The sequence below is a fragment of the Nerophis ophidion genome, linkage group LG13 (assembly GCF_033978795.1).
Source record: "Nerophis ophidion isolate RoL-2023_Sa linkage group LG13, RoL_Noph_v1.0, whole genome shotgun sequence".
Lineage (NCBI taxonomy): Eukaryota > Metazoa > Chordata > Actinopteri > Syngnathiformes > Syngnathidae > Nerophis > Nerophis ophidion.
Window position 1 is genome coordinate 59,588,190 of NC_084623.1, and position 17,096 is coordinate 59,605,285.

Consider the following 17,096-nt stretch of genomic DNA (forward strand, 5'->3'; position numbering starts at 1 on the left):
CCAGTTGTCCGCCTCCTCGGCTAGCTTATCAGACTGGTGTTGGCTGTTGGTCTCCATGGCAACAGCAGTCTGTAAGCTGACTGAAGGTGTGGGTCCGCCGCGCTCTCACTTCCTGTTCATGTTTCATGTCCTGCTTTGTGTGAGAAGTTGCGTAACACTCCTCATTCTGCTACATTTCATTTGCTGGAGAAATGACAATAACAGCTTTTGAAAAAGCTCCTCGGCTGCTTCCATCAGTCAGAACCGACCAGGCCTGGGACTCCACACTCAACAGTACCAACGTTTTGTGTGTGTTGATACGCTTTTTAACAATAAAATATGCTTTTCTCAAAATGAGCTGACAGCTGCTGTTTTATTGTTACAATTCTGAGTCAATCACTTTGTTGGCATTGCAACATTACCTGGAAATTACCTTTTATTTACATTACCTTGTCTGAGTCTGCTCTCAGTGCTGCTGGAGTGATGACCAAGTGTTAGAGATGTAACGATATGAAAATTTTTTTTTATCACGGTTATTGTGAAACAAATTATTATGACAATACTGTTGAATGTACTCAAAAAGTGCACTCTGAAAGCCTTTTAGTTATTTGAAAATAATTGACACACCGATCAAAATTTAAAAAAGTCACCATTTTGCATGTTTTGTTTCTTATGCTTCACTGACAGTGTTTTAGTCATTTATCCGTCGTAATGGCTGAACTTTTATTGTTTCAAATATTGGTTTGTATTGTGGCAATTTAAATGAAAAGTGTGTTGCAAATTAAAATTATTTATTATTTCTGGCGGGCTTTCACTGAAGTTGTCCTACTCTTTTCATCGGTCCTTGAACGCACCAAAAACTTGAAAATTTTTTATCACAGTTGTTGTGAACCAAATTATGACAGCAGTGTTAAAAGTACTCAAGAAGTGCACTCTAAAATTCCTTTATTTTAGTTATTTGAAAATGATTAAACACTTTTTTTTGTTAAAGCCACCATTTTGCATGTTTTGTTTCTTATGCTTCACTGATAGTGTTTTAGTGTTTTATCCGTTTCAATGGCTAAAATGTCATTGTTTCAAATATTGGTTTGTATTGTGGCAATTTAAATGAAAAGTGTGTTGCAAATAAAATTTATTATTTTTGGCGGGCTTTCACCGAAGTTGTCCTACTCTTTTTATCGGTCCTTGAACGCACCAAAAACTAACATTTTTTTTATCACAGTTGTTGTGAACCAAATTATGACAGCAGTGTTAAAAGTACTCAAGAAGTGCACTCTAAATTTCTTTATTTTAGTTATTTGAAAATGATTAAACACTTTTTTTTTTTTAAAGCCACCATTTTGCATGTTTTGTTTCTTATGCTCCACTGTTAGTGTTTTAGTATTTTATTCGTTTTAATGGTTAAAATGTTATAGTTTCAAATATTGGTTTGTATTGTGGCAATTTAAATGAAAAGTATGTTGCAAATTAAATGTATTATTTACTATTTCTGGCGGGGTTTCACCGAAGTTGTCCTACTCTTTCCATCGGTCCTTGAACGCACCAAAAACTTGAACATTTTTTATGACAGTTGTTGTGAACCAAATTATGACAGCAATGATAAAAGTACTCAAGAAGTGTATTCTAAATGTCTTTATTTTAGTTATTTGAAAATGATTAAACACTTTTTTTTTGTTAAAGCCACCATTTTGCATGTTTTGTTTCGTATGCTCCACTGATAGTGTTTTAGTATTTTATCCGTTTTAATGTTTAAAATGTTAGTTTCAAATATCGGTTTGTATTGTGGCAATTTAAATGAAAAGTGTGTTGCAAATAAAATGTATTATTTTTGGCGGGCTTTCACCGAAGTTGTCCTATTCTTTTCATCGGTCCTTAAACGCATCAAAAAACAATGCGAACATCCTATTATCATCGTTTTGATTAATTAATTTATACTTTTATTAGTAGATTGCACAGTACAGTACATATTATGTACAATTGACCACTAAATGGTAACACCCCAATAAGTTTTTCAACTTGTTTCAACACGTTAATCAATCCATGGTAACTCGAAAAGTGCACTCTGAAATCCTTTTAGTTATTTGAAAGTGACACACTGATTTAAAAAAAAAGCCACCATTTTGCACGTTTTGTTTCTTATGCTACACTGATAGTGATTTAGTCATTTATCCGTTGTAATGGTTAAACTTTTGTTTTAAATATTGGTTTGTATTGTGGCAATTTAAATGAAAAGTGTGTTGCAAATAAAATGTATTATTTATTATTTCAGGCGGCCTTTCACCCTCAAGTTGTCCTACTCTTTTCATCAGTCCTTGAACGCACCAAAAAACAACTCGTTCCGTGTCGTTATTTCTCCGATCGATCCTTCTTATTCTGTTGTAACTTGTTGTTTCAATGTACACAATTATTTATATAAGTTGTTAAAACGGTAAGGACTTTATAGACGTTTAGACGGGGGTGTTTGGCTTCGTGATGGGGAAAGACCATGTCGTGTTTATGTTAGCATTTAAGCTAGCTCGCAAGCGCCAGTCAGTCACGTGTTTCCCGTCATTTTAATTGAAAATGTCATTTTAATTGAAAAATGTAATATTAATGGTCGCAGTTATCATTTATAAAGTTTATAGTTAAAGACCGAGTTGGATCTGGCTGACCCGGACGTGACGTCACGTGCGACACAGGTGGAGTTGAATGGAGTCAGTTCTCGCGAGAACCGGCGGGATTCAGTCAAAAAAAGCACATGAGTCTGTACCTGTTTTGAACAATAGATTAGGCAACATTTGGAAGAAGATGATATAATATAAGAAGGGTGTAATGTGAAGTATTTGCTGCTTTTGTCCAGTCATCCAGCAAAAAGATGACTTCTTATTTATCCAGCAAAAAGATGACTTCTTATTTATCCTTCAAAATGATGACTTCTTATTTATCCAGCAAAAAGATGACTTTTTATTTATCCAGCAGAAAGATGACTTCTTATTTATCCAGCAGAAAGATGACTTTTTTATTTATCCAGCAAAAAGATGACTTTTTTATTTATCCAGCAAAAAGATGACTTTTTTATTTATCCAGCAGAAAGATGACTTATTTATCCAGCAGAAAGATGACTTCTTATTTATCCAGTAAAAAGATGACTTCTTATTTATCCAGCAAAAAGATGACTTCTTATTTATCCAGCAGAAAGATGACTTCTTATTTATCCAGCAGAAAGATGACTTCTTATTTATCCAGCAAAAAGATGACTTCTTATTTATCCAGCAGAAAGATGACTTCTTATTTATCCAGCAAAAAGATGACTTCTTATTTATCCAGCAAAAAGATGACTTCTTATTTATCCTTCAAAATGATGACTTCTTATTTATCCAGCAAAAAGATGACTTCTTATTTATCCTTCAAAAAGATGAGCTAAGATGTGTTGCCGCCCAGCTGACCGTAGCTAGAAAGGATTTGCTCGGCAAAAGCGAAACTGTCCAGGAAGTCCTCTTCTGTGACGCCAAACTTGGAGTAATGATGGATGAAAGCTCTGCAAAACAACATCAAACACTTAATATTACACCACAAAATATATTTTTATATATATCACATTTCTCACTTTTTAATGAGCCAACTTCAGCCTGATATATATGTACATATATACACACACCTGTATATATGTATGTACACGTGTATATATACATATATACATACATACATATCAATCAATCAATGTTTACTTATATAGCCCTAAATCACTAGTGTCTCAAAGGGCTGCACAAACCACCACGACATCCTCGGTAGGCCCACATAAGGGCAAGGAAAACTCACACCCAGTGGGACGTCGGTGACAATAATGATTATGAGAACCTTGGAGAGGAGGAAAGCAATGGATGTCGAGCGGGTCTAACATGATACTGTGAAAGTTCAATCCATAATGGATCCAACACAGTCGCGAGAGTCCAGTCCAAAGCGGATCCAACACAGCAGCGAGAGTCCCGTTCACAGCGGAGCCAGCAGGAAACCATCCCAAGCGGAGGCGGATCAGCAGCGCAGAGATGTCCCCAGCCGATACACAGGCGAGCAGTACATGGCCACCGGATCGGACCGGACCCCCTCCACACGGGAGAGTGGGACATAGAAGAAAAAGAAAAGAAACGGCAGATCAACTGGTCTAAAAAGGGAGTGTATTTAAAGGCTACAGTATACAAATGAGTTTTAAGGTGAGACTTAAATGCTTCTACTGAGGTGGCATCTCGAACTGTTACCGGGAGGGCATTCCAGAGTACTGGAGCCCGAACGGAAAACGCTCTATAGCCCGCAGACTTTTTTTGGGCTTTGGGAATCACTAATGAGCCGGAGTCCTTTGAACGCAGATTTCTTGCCGGGACATATGGTACAATACAATCGGCAAGATAGGATGTATATATAAATGTACATAAAGAGATGTAGGCTGCAACATCTTTTTATGTGGCCAACAAAAGCCTAGAATAATTATTTTTAATTAACTACTTTATCTTTTCTTACTAAATGTATCCAATGTATTCCATTTTGACGACAAAACACATGCAACTAGTATTATATTATCGTGCATTTCAAGCAAGTTATCCAATATATCGTACACTGTATAAGTTAAAATAGTTTACAGTAAAAAAACAAACAGGCAGCACCAGAATTGTAGCATAAAAAAAAAAATCCATGCTACCTTTTCTTCATTCAACTGTAAAAACAATGGATTTTACCATTAAAAAAGTGGTACCATTTTTATGCTGTAAAAAAGCAACAAAATGTACTGTAACATTCTGCTGATGCGTCAGTTTTTACGGTAATCTCTACATAAAAAATAAGGTATAATCCTAATTAATAGTTAAATATTGAAAGAATGAAATGTATTTCAATGTAATTGTGTAAAACTAGAATGAGGCGAGTGCATGTAATAATTGATATAAACACAACATTCTCAGTTTGACATCCCTGCTTTAAAAAGTCAAGAGTGGGTTTTTTGTAGCCAGGATGACTAAAATAATCATTTCAGCAGCAAAACAGTACAGAAGTGACATTTTGCTGCATGCTTTGAGTGGGAAAAGTAGCCCCATCTGGAGGACAATATTAAATTAAACACTAAAAGCTTGCTTAAGTTGATGTTAGGAAACATCAAATCAGAGTTTTTAGGAGCAACTTTTGGCTACTTTTTTAAGCTCATCTTTCCAAAAGGATGTTTTATAAAAGTTTGTCACCTGCAAGCAAACAAGCTCCAGGCTTTCCTCACAATGTGGTCCAAAGGTTCCATCAGAGCTTGGCTGTTGCTGACCAGCGTGGCCGTCTTCTCGTACTTGTTGAACGCCACCGGACTTTTCCACACGCTGAGCGCCTCCTTGGCCGGCAGCCAGTCGCTGTAGAGACCAGCCTCGCCAAAGTCGCCTGCGGGGGGACAAACATTCACCGTCCTAGACTCGCTACGAAAATTGGATCACACTTTTCTCCTGACGTATCACATCGGATGCATGCGTTACACATGTAAGCCACAAGGGGGCAGTAATGGACTTAGTAGAGTCATCATGCAAGATTGCCACAAAGAAGAGACCAGAGACTCCTGATTTTTGTCGAGAAACTTTGCTAAATTTGGAAGGAAAAGGTGAGAAAAATGTATTTTTTTTACTGACACATCAGTATGAACAGTTAATGCAAGGAAAATTATTTAATATTTCATCATGCATTTTATAGTGAAACTGTTGAAAATGTGTGTATCAAATTTGAAACGGCAGGTATAAAAGGTAATTACCTCTAATTTTTTCCATTTCGTTGCATTATAAAAATCATGGAGCAACAAACAGTCTTTAGATGTTTCAAAGAAACAAATGTAAATATGATTTATTTACAGGTCAAATATGCAAGGTGAAATTATTTAATATTTCATCGTGTATTTTATAGTAAAACTGTTGAAAATGTATGCATCAAATTTGATACAAGAGGTATTTAACTCTAGTCCATTTCGTTGTATTTCATGAATTATAAAAAGCATGGAACTACAAACTGTCTTTAGATGTTTCAAATAAACAAATGTAATGTTTACATTACAATATATGATTTATTTACAGGTCGAATATACAAATATGCAAGGTGAGATTTTTCAGTATTTCATCATGCATTTTATAGTACAACTGTTGAAAATGTATGTATCAAATTTGAAACAGCAGGTATAAAAGGTAATTAACTCTAATTTAGTCCACTTCGTTGCATTTCATGCATTATAAAAATCATGGAGCAACAAACTGTCTTCAGATGTTTCAAATAAACAAATGTAATTTTTACATTACACAATCTGATTTATTTACAGGTCAAATATACAAATATGCAAGGTGAAATTATTTAATATTTCATCGTGTATTTTAGAGTAAAACTGTTGAAAATGTGTGTATCAAATTTGATACAAGATGTATTTAACTCTAGTCCATTTTGTTGTATTTCATGCATTATAAAAATCATGGAACTACAAACTGTCTTTAGATGTTTCAAATAAACAAATGTAATGTTTACATTACACAATATGATTTATTTACAGGTCTAATATACAAATATGCAAGGTGAGATTTTTCAGTATTTCATCATGCATTTTATAGTACAACTGCTGAAAATGTATGTATCAAATTTGAAACAGCAGGTATAAAAGGTAATTAACTCTAATTTTGTCCATTTCGTTGCATTTCCTGCATTATAAAAAGCATGGAGCAACAAACAGTCTTTAGATATTTCAAATAAACAAATGTAATGTTTACATTACACAATATGATTTATTTACAGGTCAAATATGCAAGGTGAAATTATTTAATATTTCATCGTGTATTTTAGAGTAAAACTGTTGAAAATGTGTGTATCAAATTTGATACAAGAGGTATTGAACTCTAGGCATTTCATGCATTATAAAAAGCATGGAACAACAAACGGTCTTTAGATGTTTCAAATAAACAAATGTAATGTTTACATTACAATATATGATTTATTTACAGGTCTAATATACAAATATGCAAGGTGAGATTTTTCAGTATTTCATCATGCATTTTATAGTACAACTGCTGAAAATGTATGTATCAAATTTGAAACAGCAGGTATAAAAGGTAATTAACTCTAATTTAGTCCACTTCGTTGCATTTCCTGCATTATAAAAAGCATGGAACAACAAACTGTCTTTAGATGTTTCAAATAAACAAATGTAATGTTTACATTACACAATATGATTTATTTACAGGTCAAATATACAAATATGCAAGGTGAAATTATTTAATATTTCATCGTGTATTTTAGAGTAAAACTGTTGAAAATGTGTGTATCAAATTTGATACAAGAGGTATTGAACTCTAGGCATTTCATGCATTATAAAAAGCATGGAACTACAAACTGTCTTCAGATGTTTCAAATAAACAAATGTAATGTTTACATTACAATATATGATTTATTTACAGGTCTAGTATACAAATGTGCAAGGTGAGATTTTTCAATATTTCACCATGCATTTTATAGTACAACTGTTGAAAATGTATGTATCAAATTTGAAACAGCAGGTATAAAAAGGAAATTAACTCTAATTTAGTCCATTTCGTTGAATTTCCTGCATTATAAAAAGCATGGAGCAGCAAACAGTCTTTAGATATTTCAAATAAACAAATGTTATGTTTACATTACAATATATAATTTATTTACAGGTTAAATATACAAATATGCTTGGTGAAATTATTTCATATTTCATCATGCATTTTATATTAAAACCGTTGAAAATGTGTGTATCACATTTGATACAGCGGGTAATTAACTCTAGTTCATTTCCTTTCATTTCATGCATTATAAAAAGCACGGAACAACAAACAGTCTTTAGATGTTTCAAATAAACAAAGGTAATGTTTAAATTATACATCCATCCATTTTTAACCGCTTAGTCCCTTTTTGGGGTCACGGGGGGTAGCGGGGGGACGGTGCACTGGTGCCTATATGATTTATTTACAGGTCGAATATACAAATATTCAAGGTGAAATTATTTAATATTTCATCATGTATTTTATAGTAAAACTGTTGAAAATGTGTGTATCAAATTTGATACGGCAGGTATAAAAGGTAATTAACTCTATTTTAGTTTATTTTGTTGCATTTCCTGCATTATAAAAAGCATGGAGCAACAGACAGTGTTTAGATATTTCAAATAAACAAATGTAATATTTACAATACACTATATGATTTATTTACAGGTCAAATATGCTAGGTGAGATTATTTAATATTTCATCATGCATTTTATCGTTAAACTAGAAAATGTATGTATCAAATTTGATACACGAGGTAATTAACTCTAATTGAGTCCATATAATAATACCAATAATATTTTGTGAGTGGCTGCATCAAATATGATACAAATTGACAGACATGGAAATGGAAGTAGAACTAAATGTTGAGAAGTAGAAGTGCAGGAAGTGAAAGTAAATGTTGAGAAGTAGAAGTGCAGGAAGTGAAAGTAAATGTTGAGAAGTAGAAGTGCAGGAAGTGAAAGTAAATGTTGAGAAGTAGAAGTGCATTATTTGGTGAGAGAGATGAGATGTTTGTGTTCCAACCAGTTTCTGTTGTGAAGACGTCTTTGCCTCTGAGGACCAGCAGGTTGGCCAAGGACACGTTGAAAGGTCGCGGGCTGACACCTGCCGAGGACACCTTGCCTGCCTCCATCTTGCTGTTGGACAGCAGCTTCTGGCGCAGATGTTTGAGCAGCACAGGCCAGTGGAAGGTGCTGAACGCCATGGAGGGGGCGGGGATGTGAGGCACGCTGATGATGCTGAGCAGCCTGTACTCGGAGTGACTCGCCAGGCAGCTCACCAACTCACCTGAGTATATACATACATACATACATACATCCATACATACATATATACATATATACATATATACATACATACATACATATATACATATATACATACATACATATATACATACTTACATACATATATACATACATACATACATATATACATATACATACATACATATATACATACATATATACATACATATACATACATACATACATACATATACATACATACATACATATACATGTATATATATATATATATATATATATATATATATATATATATATATATATATATATATATATATACACAGTCAAGGTTTCTGTGGTTTATCAGTAATAGAGTGCTCAATACTTGAGTAAAGCAGAAAACCTGTTAAGTCAGGAAACAACACACAGGCTATTTCATCCCTACAAGCCTGTTTCGGCGGTTTCCCTGCACTTCGGTGGAGTTTACAATCCCCTGAAAAGCAGGGAAACCTGCAAAACAGGCTTGTAGGGATGAAATAGCCTGTGTGTTGTTTCCTGACCTAACGTGTGTGTATATATATATATTAGGGGTGGGCAAATTAATGCGTTAATTACGTGTTAACTCATCAATCTATTAACGCTGACAATTATTTTATCGCACATTTGCGTATGTTGTTTACATGCTTTTATTTTGTTAACGCCATTTCTTAACAAGATGGCGTCGCCCGGCGTGGAGGGGCTCTTGGTAAAGATGGAACATTTGGCAAAAATACCGGACAATTCTGCAAATGTCCTGGCTGGCTTACAGCGTGGTCACTCCGGGATCACTTACGACCGCCAGACAATTCTGGATGTGGATAGATCGGGCCGTTTTGGACTGAATGAGGCGTGCTTGCTAGAGCGGCTAGCTAGCATGGGAATACTTTGCCGGCTACATCCAGCGGCCTGTGAAGCAGCGGAGTATATGTGTTGTCTGTCTATTTATGAATAATGCAGACCAGGAGTGTTGGCTGACTTCTTAACGTTTGCTTTCAGAGCGTGCATATCACAACATACAAGATGTCGTCATGGCGACACAACCTATACCGGGTTACCGCGCATGCTCCTCACTCCTGTTGCATGCTGGGTAGGGTAGTTTTTTTATTCCCAGGCTCATAACATCACAATATAGTACCATGTATATGATGCCTTCAGTTTATCAAAGCACCAAGCAAACAATCGGAAAATTCCCATCATATCAATTCCTAGATATGGTCATAATTATTTTAAGTGCACTACGCAGAATAAACACAACATTATTAATATTGCTACTACGGATAATTTGATCCAAAATTCCCTAAAACAGCCCACTACCTATAATATAGGTTTTTTAAACATAAGATTCCTGATCAAAAAAATGTTTCTGCTGTTACCTCAGAAATTGCCTGTTCAGATGTTATGATTGTGGCTCAGAGATTTGTATGTAGATTATATTTATTTTCCATAACAAACAGGATAACTTAAATACCCTGGCAGTGGCAATAAGCTTAAATGTTTGTATTTACATTTTTGGAGTTGATTTTCATCAAATATGCTATTTAACTGCTACTGTTTAACAAGGACTGATTTAAATTGTGTTTGCACAACAAATGTTTTGGCGCTTTTGTTCATGTGGGAGAATATTCCAATAAAGGTGCACTACACACTACTTTTGAATTCATTATTGGGCTTTGTGTATACAATGCAGTTAATCACGATTAATCAGAGAAATAGTGCAATTAACTTCGATTAAAATTTTTAATCGTTGCCCAGCCCTAGTATTTATATATACACATTTATATACCATATATATATTGACACCAAAATATATATGTATAATTTTGTTGTATATTTCTATATATTAAAAGAAAGATGGTCCTCACCCAGGGGGTTCCTGCTGTAGACGCCGTGGGAGTCGGCGCTGAGGGCGGGCTGCAGGACGGCGCCCAGATGATGAGCGATGACCTTGTTGATGTGGTTGATGGAGACGTGCTTGAGGCGCAGCATCTGACCACAGATGGCGTGCACCACGTCGTTCTCCTGCACCAGCAGGGCGTCAGACAGCTGGCAGACGTGACGCAGCGTCAGCAGCGAGTTGTAGTTCTGGACCACCGCCTGCAGGAGGCAGGACAAGGTGGGTCGAGGCGGTCCTCCCAGAGCTGCCCCGGTTCTACCTACTTCTCCTTGGCTGTACGGCCACGTCAGATGGTTGACCAGGAAGGACTTGGGGTAGGAGTCCCGCAGGCGCTGAGTGACGAAGGTCCCCACGCCAGAACCCGTCCCGCCCGCCACGCTCATCACAGGCAGGAAGCCGCTCAGTCGCTCACAACGCTCCACTTGTCGCCTCACCAGGTTCTCCATCGCTTCGCTTTGAGCGGGACCCTGGACGCAAAACCTGGAACGCCAGTCAGTCCGCCTCAGACCACCTTCTGGACTGGACTTCCTACCCGTTGGCCCAGTTGTTCCCACAACCTTGGCGCTGGGTGAAGCTGGACGCCTGCTCGTATTTCCACTTTGTGGGCCTGCTCAAGTTCTGCCTGATCACCTTGGGCTCCATGTCGATCAGCACCGCCCTGGCAACAAAGTCTCACACAAACAACAACCACAATCAAAACTCCACGCAAAACCACAAGACGATCTCAGCGTGTTGACGTGAGGAATGTCAAAATGAAGCAGTTGACTCGGGATTAATCACAATAATGATTGCATTAATCGTACAAGTTCTTTAACCTTACTGCACTATTTTGTTTATCACTAGCAATCCTTATGTAAGAAAAGAACACATGTTTTTATATGCATTCTAAATCGTAAAAAAACATTAGCAAGAGTCTGCTAACAATGGAACTAAAAAATGTCTATAAAACATTCAAAAACTTCCATCAAAGATTTATATACACACTCTAAGTATATATGTCATGTAGTAACATTCATGTAATATTTACATATTTTATATACACACTCTAAGTATATATGTCATGTAGTAACTGTACAGGCAGGGATATGTCTCACTTGTCACCTGGGATAGTGTGTGTGGCTACATGTGTGTGTGCAGAGTGTGTGTGTGTGTGTGTGTGTGTGTGTGATTGCCGAATGAATATCACCTGCACTTGTCTGTCTGAATTGTTTGGCTTGTTTGGAGAAAGTGTGAACCTAGGTGCCGTTACTTATGTTGACCGCAAAAGGACTGCAGAGGAACCACAAACCATCTGAATGTAATGTATTGTATTTTTACTCAAAGGGACAAAAATCACCCTCAAAACAGCAATAATTATTTCACGTTGCATCCTTGGACCTAGCATGTCAGACAGAGCCCTGCTTTCCACTCTCAGTCACTAAATGGTTTTTGATAGTCACACAACAGTCACATTCATGTAATATTTACATATTTTATATACACTTTAAGTATATATGTAATGTAGTAACAACCATCCATCCATTTTTATATCGCTGGTCCCGTTCGGGGCATTCATGTAATATTTACATATTTTATATACACACTGTAAGTATTTACGTAATGTAATAACATTCATAATATGTAATATTTACATATTTTCATAATTTTAAGTATTATATACACACTGTAAGTATATAAGTAATGTAGTAACATTGATAGTAACATGTAATATTTAAATATTTTCATTTTAAGTATTAATTTCACATCACAACGTTCACTTCCCCTTCAACAACAACAACACGACTACTAATCATGGCAGACTTGATGAGAGACAACAAAGACTACTTTGGGACAAATGAAGATCTAGAAATTTGTATTTTTGAGGCTGAATATAAGGAGGATGAACTACAAGTTTTAGATGCAGCTTCAGTCAAAGACTAAGCATCATGTAGTACTAGACTACAAGCGTATTAAAATAATAATAATAATATTGTGTGTTTTATACACTTGAAGGCATCGAGCAACTGCTGTTCCTTTTAGATTGCAAAATATTCAAATGCTCTCTGATCTTAAATACTTGAAACACTTTAGAATAGAGTTGTACATTTAAAAAGTACATGCAGTTGTTTGGAATTGTGCTATTGAAAAGATGTTGAGAATCGTGGAAATTCATATAAGTCCTGGAATGATCGTGACAGTCGTCTAAATATGTACACCAAATACCTTTTTACCTCCTTGTTGACTTTGATGGAAGAAACTTGTTGGAAAAAGTCAGTTTTTACCTCCTTGTTGACTTTGATGGAAGAAACTTGTTATAAAAAGTCAGTTTTTACCTCCTTGTTGACTTTGATGGAAGAAAGTTGTTATAAAAAGTCAGTTTTTACCTCCTTGTTGACTTTGATGGAAGAAACTTGTTATAAAAAGTCAGTTTTTACCTCCATGTTGACTTTGATGGAAGAAACTTGTTGGAAAAAGTCAGTTTTTACCTCCTTGTTGACTTTGATGGAAGAAACTTGTTGGAAAAAGTCAGTTTTTACCTCTGTCAGAATTTGATGGAAGAAACTTCAAACAAAAACTAAGTTTTTACCTCCTTGTTGACTTTGATGGAAGAAACTTCTTACAAAAAGTCATTTTGTACCAATGTCAGAATTTGATGGAAGAAACTTCAAACAAAAACTAAGTTTTTACCTCCTTGTTGACTTTGATGGAAGAAACTTGTTACAAAAAGTCATTTTTTACCTCCTTGTTGACTTTGATGGAAGAAACTTGTTATAAAAAGTCAGTTTTTACCTCCTTGTTGACTTTGATGGAAGAAAGTTGTTACAAAAAGTCATTTTTTACCTCCTTGTTGACTTTGATGGAAGAAACTTGTTACAAAAAGTCATTTTTTACCTCCTTGTTGACTTTGATGGAAGAAACTTGTTATAAAAAGTCAGTTTTTACCTCCTTGTTGACTTTGATGGAAGAAAGTTGTTACAAAAAGTCATTTTTTACCTCCTTGTTGACTTTGATGGAAGAAACTTGTTACAAAAAGTCATTTTTTACCTCCTTGTTGACTTTGATGGAAGAAACTTGTTATAAAAAGTCAGTTTTTACCTCCTTGTTGACTTTGATGGAAGAAAGTTGTTACAAAAAGTCATTTTTTACCTCCTTGTTGACTTTGATGGAAGAAACTTGTTACAAAAAGTCATTTTTTACCTCCTTGTTGACTTTGATGGAAGAAACTTGTTATAAAAAGTCAGTTTTTACCTCCTTGTTGACTTTGATGGAAGAAAGTTGTTACAAAAAGTCATTTTTTACCTCCTTGTTGACTTTGATGGAAGAAACTTGTTACAAAAAGTCATTTTTTACCTCCTTGTTGACTTTGATGGAAGAAACTTGTTATAAAAAGTCAGTTTTTACCTCCTTGTTGACTTTGATGGAAGAAAGTTGTTACAAAAAGTCAGTTTTTACCTCCATGTTGACTTTGATGGAAGAAAGTTGTTATAAAAAGTCAGTTTTTACCTCCTTGTTGACTTTGATGGAAGAAACTTGTTAGAAAAAGTCAGTTTTTACCTCCTTGTTGACTTTGATGGAAGAAACTTGTTACAAAAACTAAGTTTTTACCTCCTTGTTGACTTTGATGGAAGAAACTTGTTATAAAAAGTCAGTTTTTACCTCTGTCAGAATTTGATGGAAGAAACTTGTTAGAAAAAGTCAGTTTTTACCTCCTTGTTGACTTTGATGGAAGAAACTTGTTAGAAAAAGTCAGTTTTTACCTCCTTGTTGACTTTGATGGAAGAAACTTGTTACAAAAACTAAGTTTTTACCTCCTTGTTGACTTTGATGGAAGAAACTTGTTATAAAAAAGTCAGTTTTTACCTCCTTGTTGACTTTGATGGAAGAAAGTTGTTATGAAGTCATTTTTTACCTCCTTGTTGACTTTGATGGAAGAAAGTTGTTATGAAGTCATTTTTTACCTCCTTGTTGACTTTGATGGAAGAAACTTGTTACAAAAACTAAGTTTTTACCTCCTTGTTGACTTTGATGGAAGAAACTTGTTATAAAAAGTCAGTTTTTACCTCCATGTTGACTTTGATGGAAGAAACTTGTTAGAAAAAGTCAGTTTTTACCTCCTTGTTGACTTTGATGGAAGAAACTTGTTACAAAAACTAAGTTTTTACCTCCTTGTTGACTTTGATGGAAGAAACTTGTTATAAAAAAGTCAGTTTTTACCTCCTTGTTGACTTTGATGGAAGAAAGTTGTTATGAAGTCATTTTTTACCTCCTTGTTGACTTTGATGGAAGAAACTTGTTATAAAAAGTCAGTTTTTACCTCCTTGTTGACTTTGATGGAAGAAACTTGTTACAAAAACTAAGTTTTTACCTCCTTGTTGACTTTGATGGAAGAAACTTGTTATAAAAAAGTCAGTTTTTACCTCCTTGTTGACTTTGATGGGAGAAAGTTGTTATGAAGTCATTTTTTACCTCCTTGTTGACTTTGATGGAAGAAAGTTGTTACAAAAAGTCAGTTTTTACCTCCTTGTTGACTTTGATGGAAGAAAGTTGTTACAAAAAGTCATTTTTTACCTCCTTGTTGACTTTGATGGAAGAAAGTTGTTATAAAAAGTCAGTTTTTACCTCCTTGTTGACTTTGATGGAAGAAACGTTCAGAGCTCGCAGTAGAAAATGTTGTGCTTCTATCTGCTTGGCTGTCATTAAAGATGTTGTCAAATAGTTCCGAGCCGACCTGGTTGCCGCATTGACCCAACTGCAGCGTCACTATCGACATGTTTGACCAACTATTACAATATTTGCTGGCACTAACATGAAGATAAGTGTCAATAAGTGACAAAAACACACAGAAAATGTGTTGTTTCGTGTCTGCCGCCCTGGGAGCACACTTCCGGCCTGGCGTTGCTGAACTTCAAAATAAGACTTCCGGTGGTGTATGTTATTATTATTATTTTCTCTGTTTGGTTTATACTTTATAAAGTTTTGCACTTGTTCTGTTTTTTTGATTGTTTCATTACATTTGGATGTATTTGTTGGTTTAAATGATATCCATGAAGTAAGACTATGTATTATGTCAAAAGGGGCAGGAAACTATAAGATTTTTCTTCATCCTGCTCTTTCTCAGGCATTGTTGTGTGTATTTAAAAATGTATGATTGACATACAATTGTCTATCGATCAAAAATACACATCAATGAAGGAGATAAATAAAAACGAATGAATGAAAATGTGTTGTTTCGTGTCTGCCGCCCTGTGAGCACACTTCCGGCCTGGCGTTACTGAACTTCAAAATAAGACTTCCGGTGGTGTATATTATTATTATTATTATTTTCTCTGTTTGGTTTATACTTTATGAAGTTTTGCACTTGTTGCGTTTTTTGATTGTTTCATTACATTTGGAAGTATTTGTTGGTTTGAATAATATCTATGAAGTAAGACTATGTATTATGTCAAAAGGGGCAGGAAACTATAAGATTTTTCTTCATCCTGCTCTTTCTCAGGCATTGTTGTGTGTATTTAAAATTATATGATTGACGTACAATTGTCTATCGATCAAAAATGCGCATCAATGAAGGAGATAAATAAAAACGAATGAATGAAAATGTGTTGTTTCGTGTCTGCCGCCCCGTGAGCACACTTCCGGCCTGGCGTTGCTGAACTTCAAAATAAGACTTCCGGTGGTGTTTAGGCAGGAGTGTGTTTTGGTCTGAGATGATTCAGACAATGTACAGTTTTTATTCGTCCAGCAGCAACCATTTTCTTATGCAGTTTAGTGATTCAGTCGTAGCAATTTTTCTGTCGTTTTAATGCGAATCAATGCAACAATAGTTTTTTATTTTATAAACTTTTATTTATAATCTGCATCATTTACAAACAATCGAGAAATAATAATAAACAAAACATGTACAAAAACAGTTCAAAATTGAGCCAGGGTGTTGTAAAATCAATAAAGTAACTAAACTAGAATGATTTATATATATATATATATATATATATATATATGTATATATATATATATATATATATATATATATTTAGATTAGATTAGATAGTACTTTATTTATTCCGTCAGGAGAGTTCCTTCAGGAAAATTAAAATTTTCAGCACAATCCCATTCAAGATCAGACAAACATTACAGGGAGACAGAACAGGATCGCTGACGGGTCTGCCGGCTTCCAGCGCCCCTTACAAAAAAGATGAGATACAGGTAAACAGGGGGGGGAATAGAAAATTAAAACAAAATAAAAAAATCGGTCTTAGCCTGGGCCCTGGAGAGGAGGTGCAGACTGAGGCCAAGGGAAAATAAACAACTCATAGCCATAGAACACATCCCTCTTACATGTGTGTAAGAGGGAAACATCAAATCATGTATATATATATATATATATATATATATATGTATATATATATATATATATATATATA

General features: G+C 35.1%; 1 protein-coding gene across 2 annotated transcripts; it reads right to left on the minus strand.

Moving 5' to 3' along the window:
- Positions 1-48: 48 nt before the first annotated feature.
- On the minus strand, positions 49-15,574 carry tubd1 (tubulin, delta 1). Of its 2 annotated transcripts, none has more exons than XM_061919309.1 (7): positions 12,909-12,929; positions 11,231-11,369; positions 10,962-11,178; positions 10,667-10,898; positions 8,542-8,805; positions 5,184-5,367; positions 49-3,496 (listed from the first exon to the last, which is right to left on the minus strand). In XM_061919309.1, exons 2-7 carry the CDS (start codon positions 11,338-11,340, stop codon positions 3,379-3,381), a joined length of 1,125 nt encoding a protein of 374 aa, XP_061775293.1. In that variant the 5' UTR covers positions 11,341-11,369; positions 12,909-12,929; the 3' UTR covers positions 49-3,378. The 2 variants fall into 2 exon arrangements, with proteins under 2 accessions (XP_061775293.1, XP_061775292.1); XM_061919308.1 differs by lacking the exon at positions 12,909-12,929 and adding an exon at positions 15,298-15,574 and having other exon boundaries at positions 54-3,496.
- Between the last annotated feature and the right edge of the window lie 1,522 nt (positions 15,575-17,096).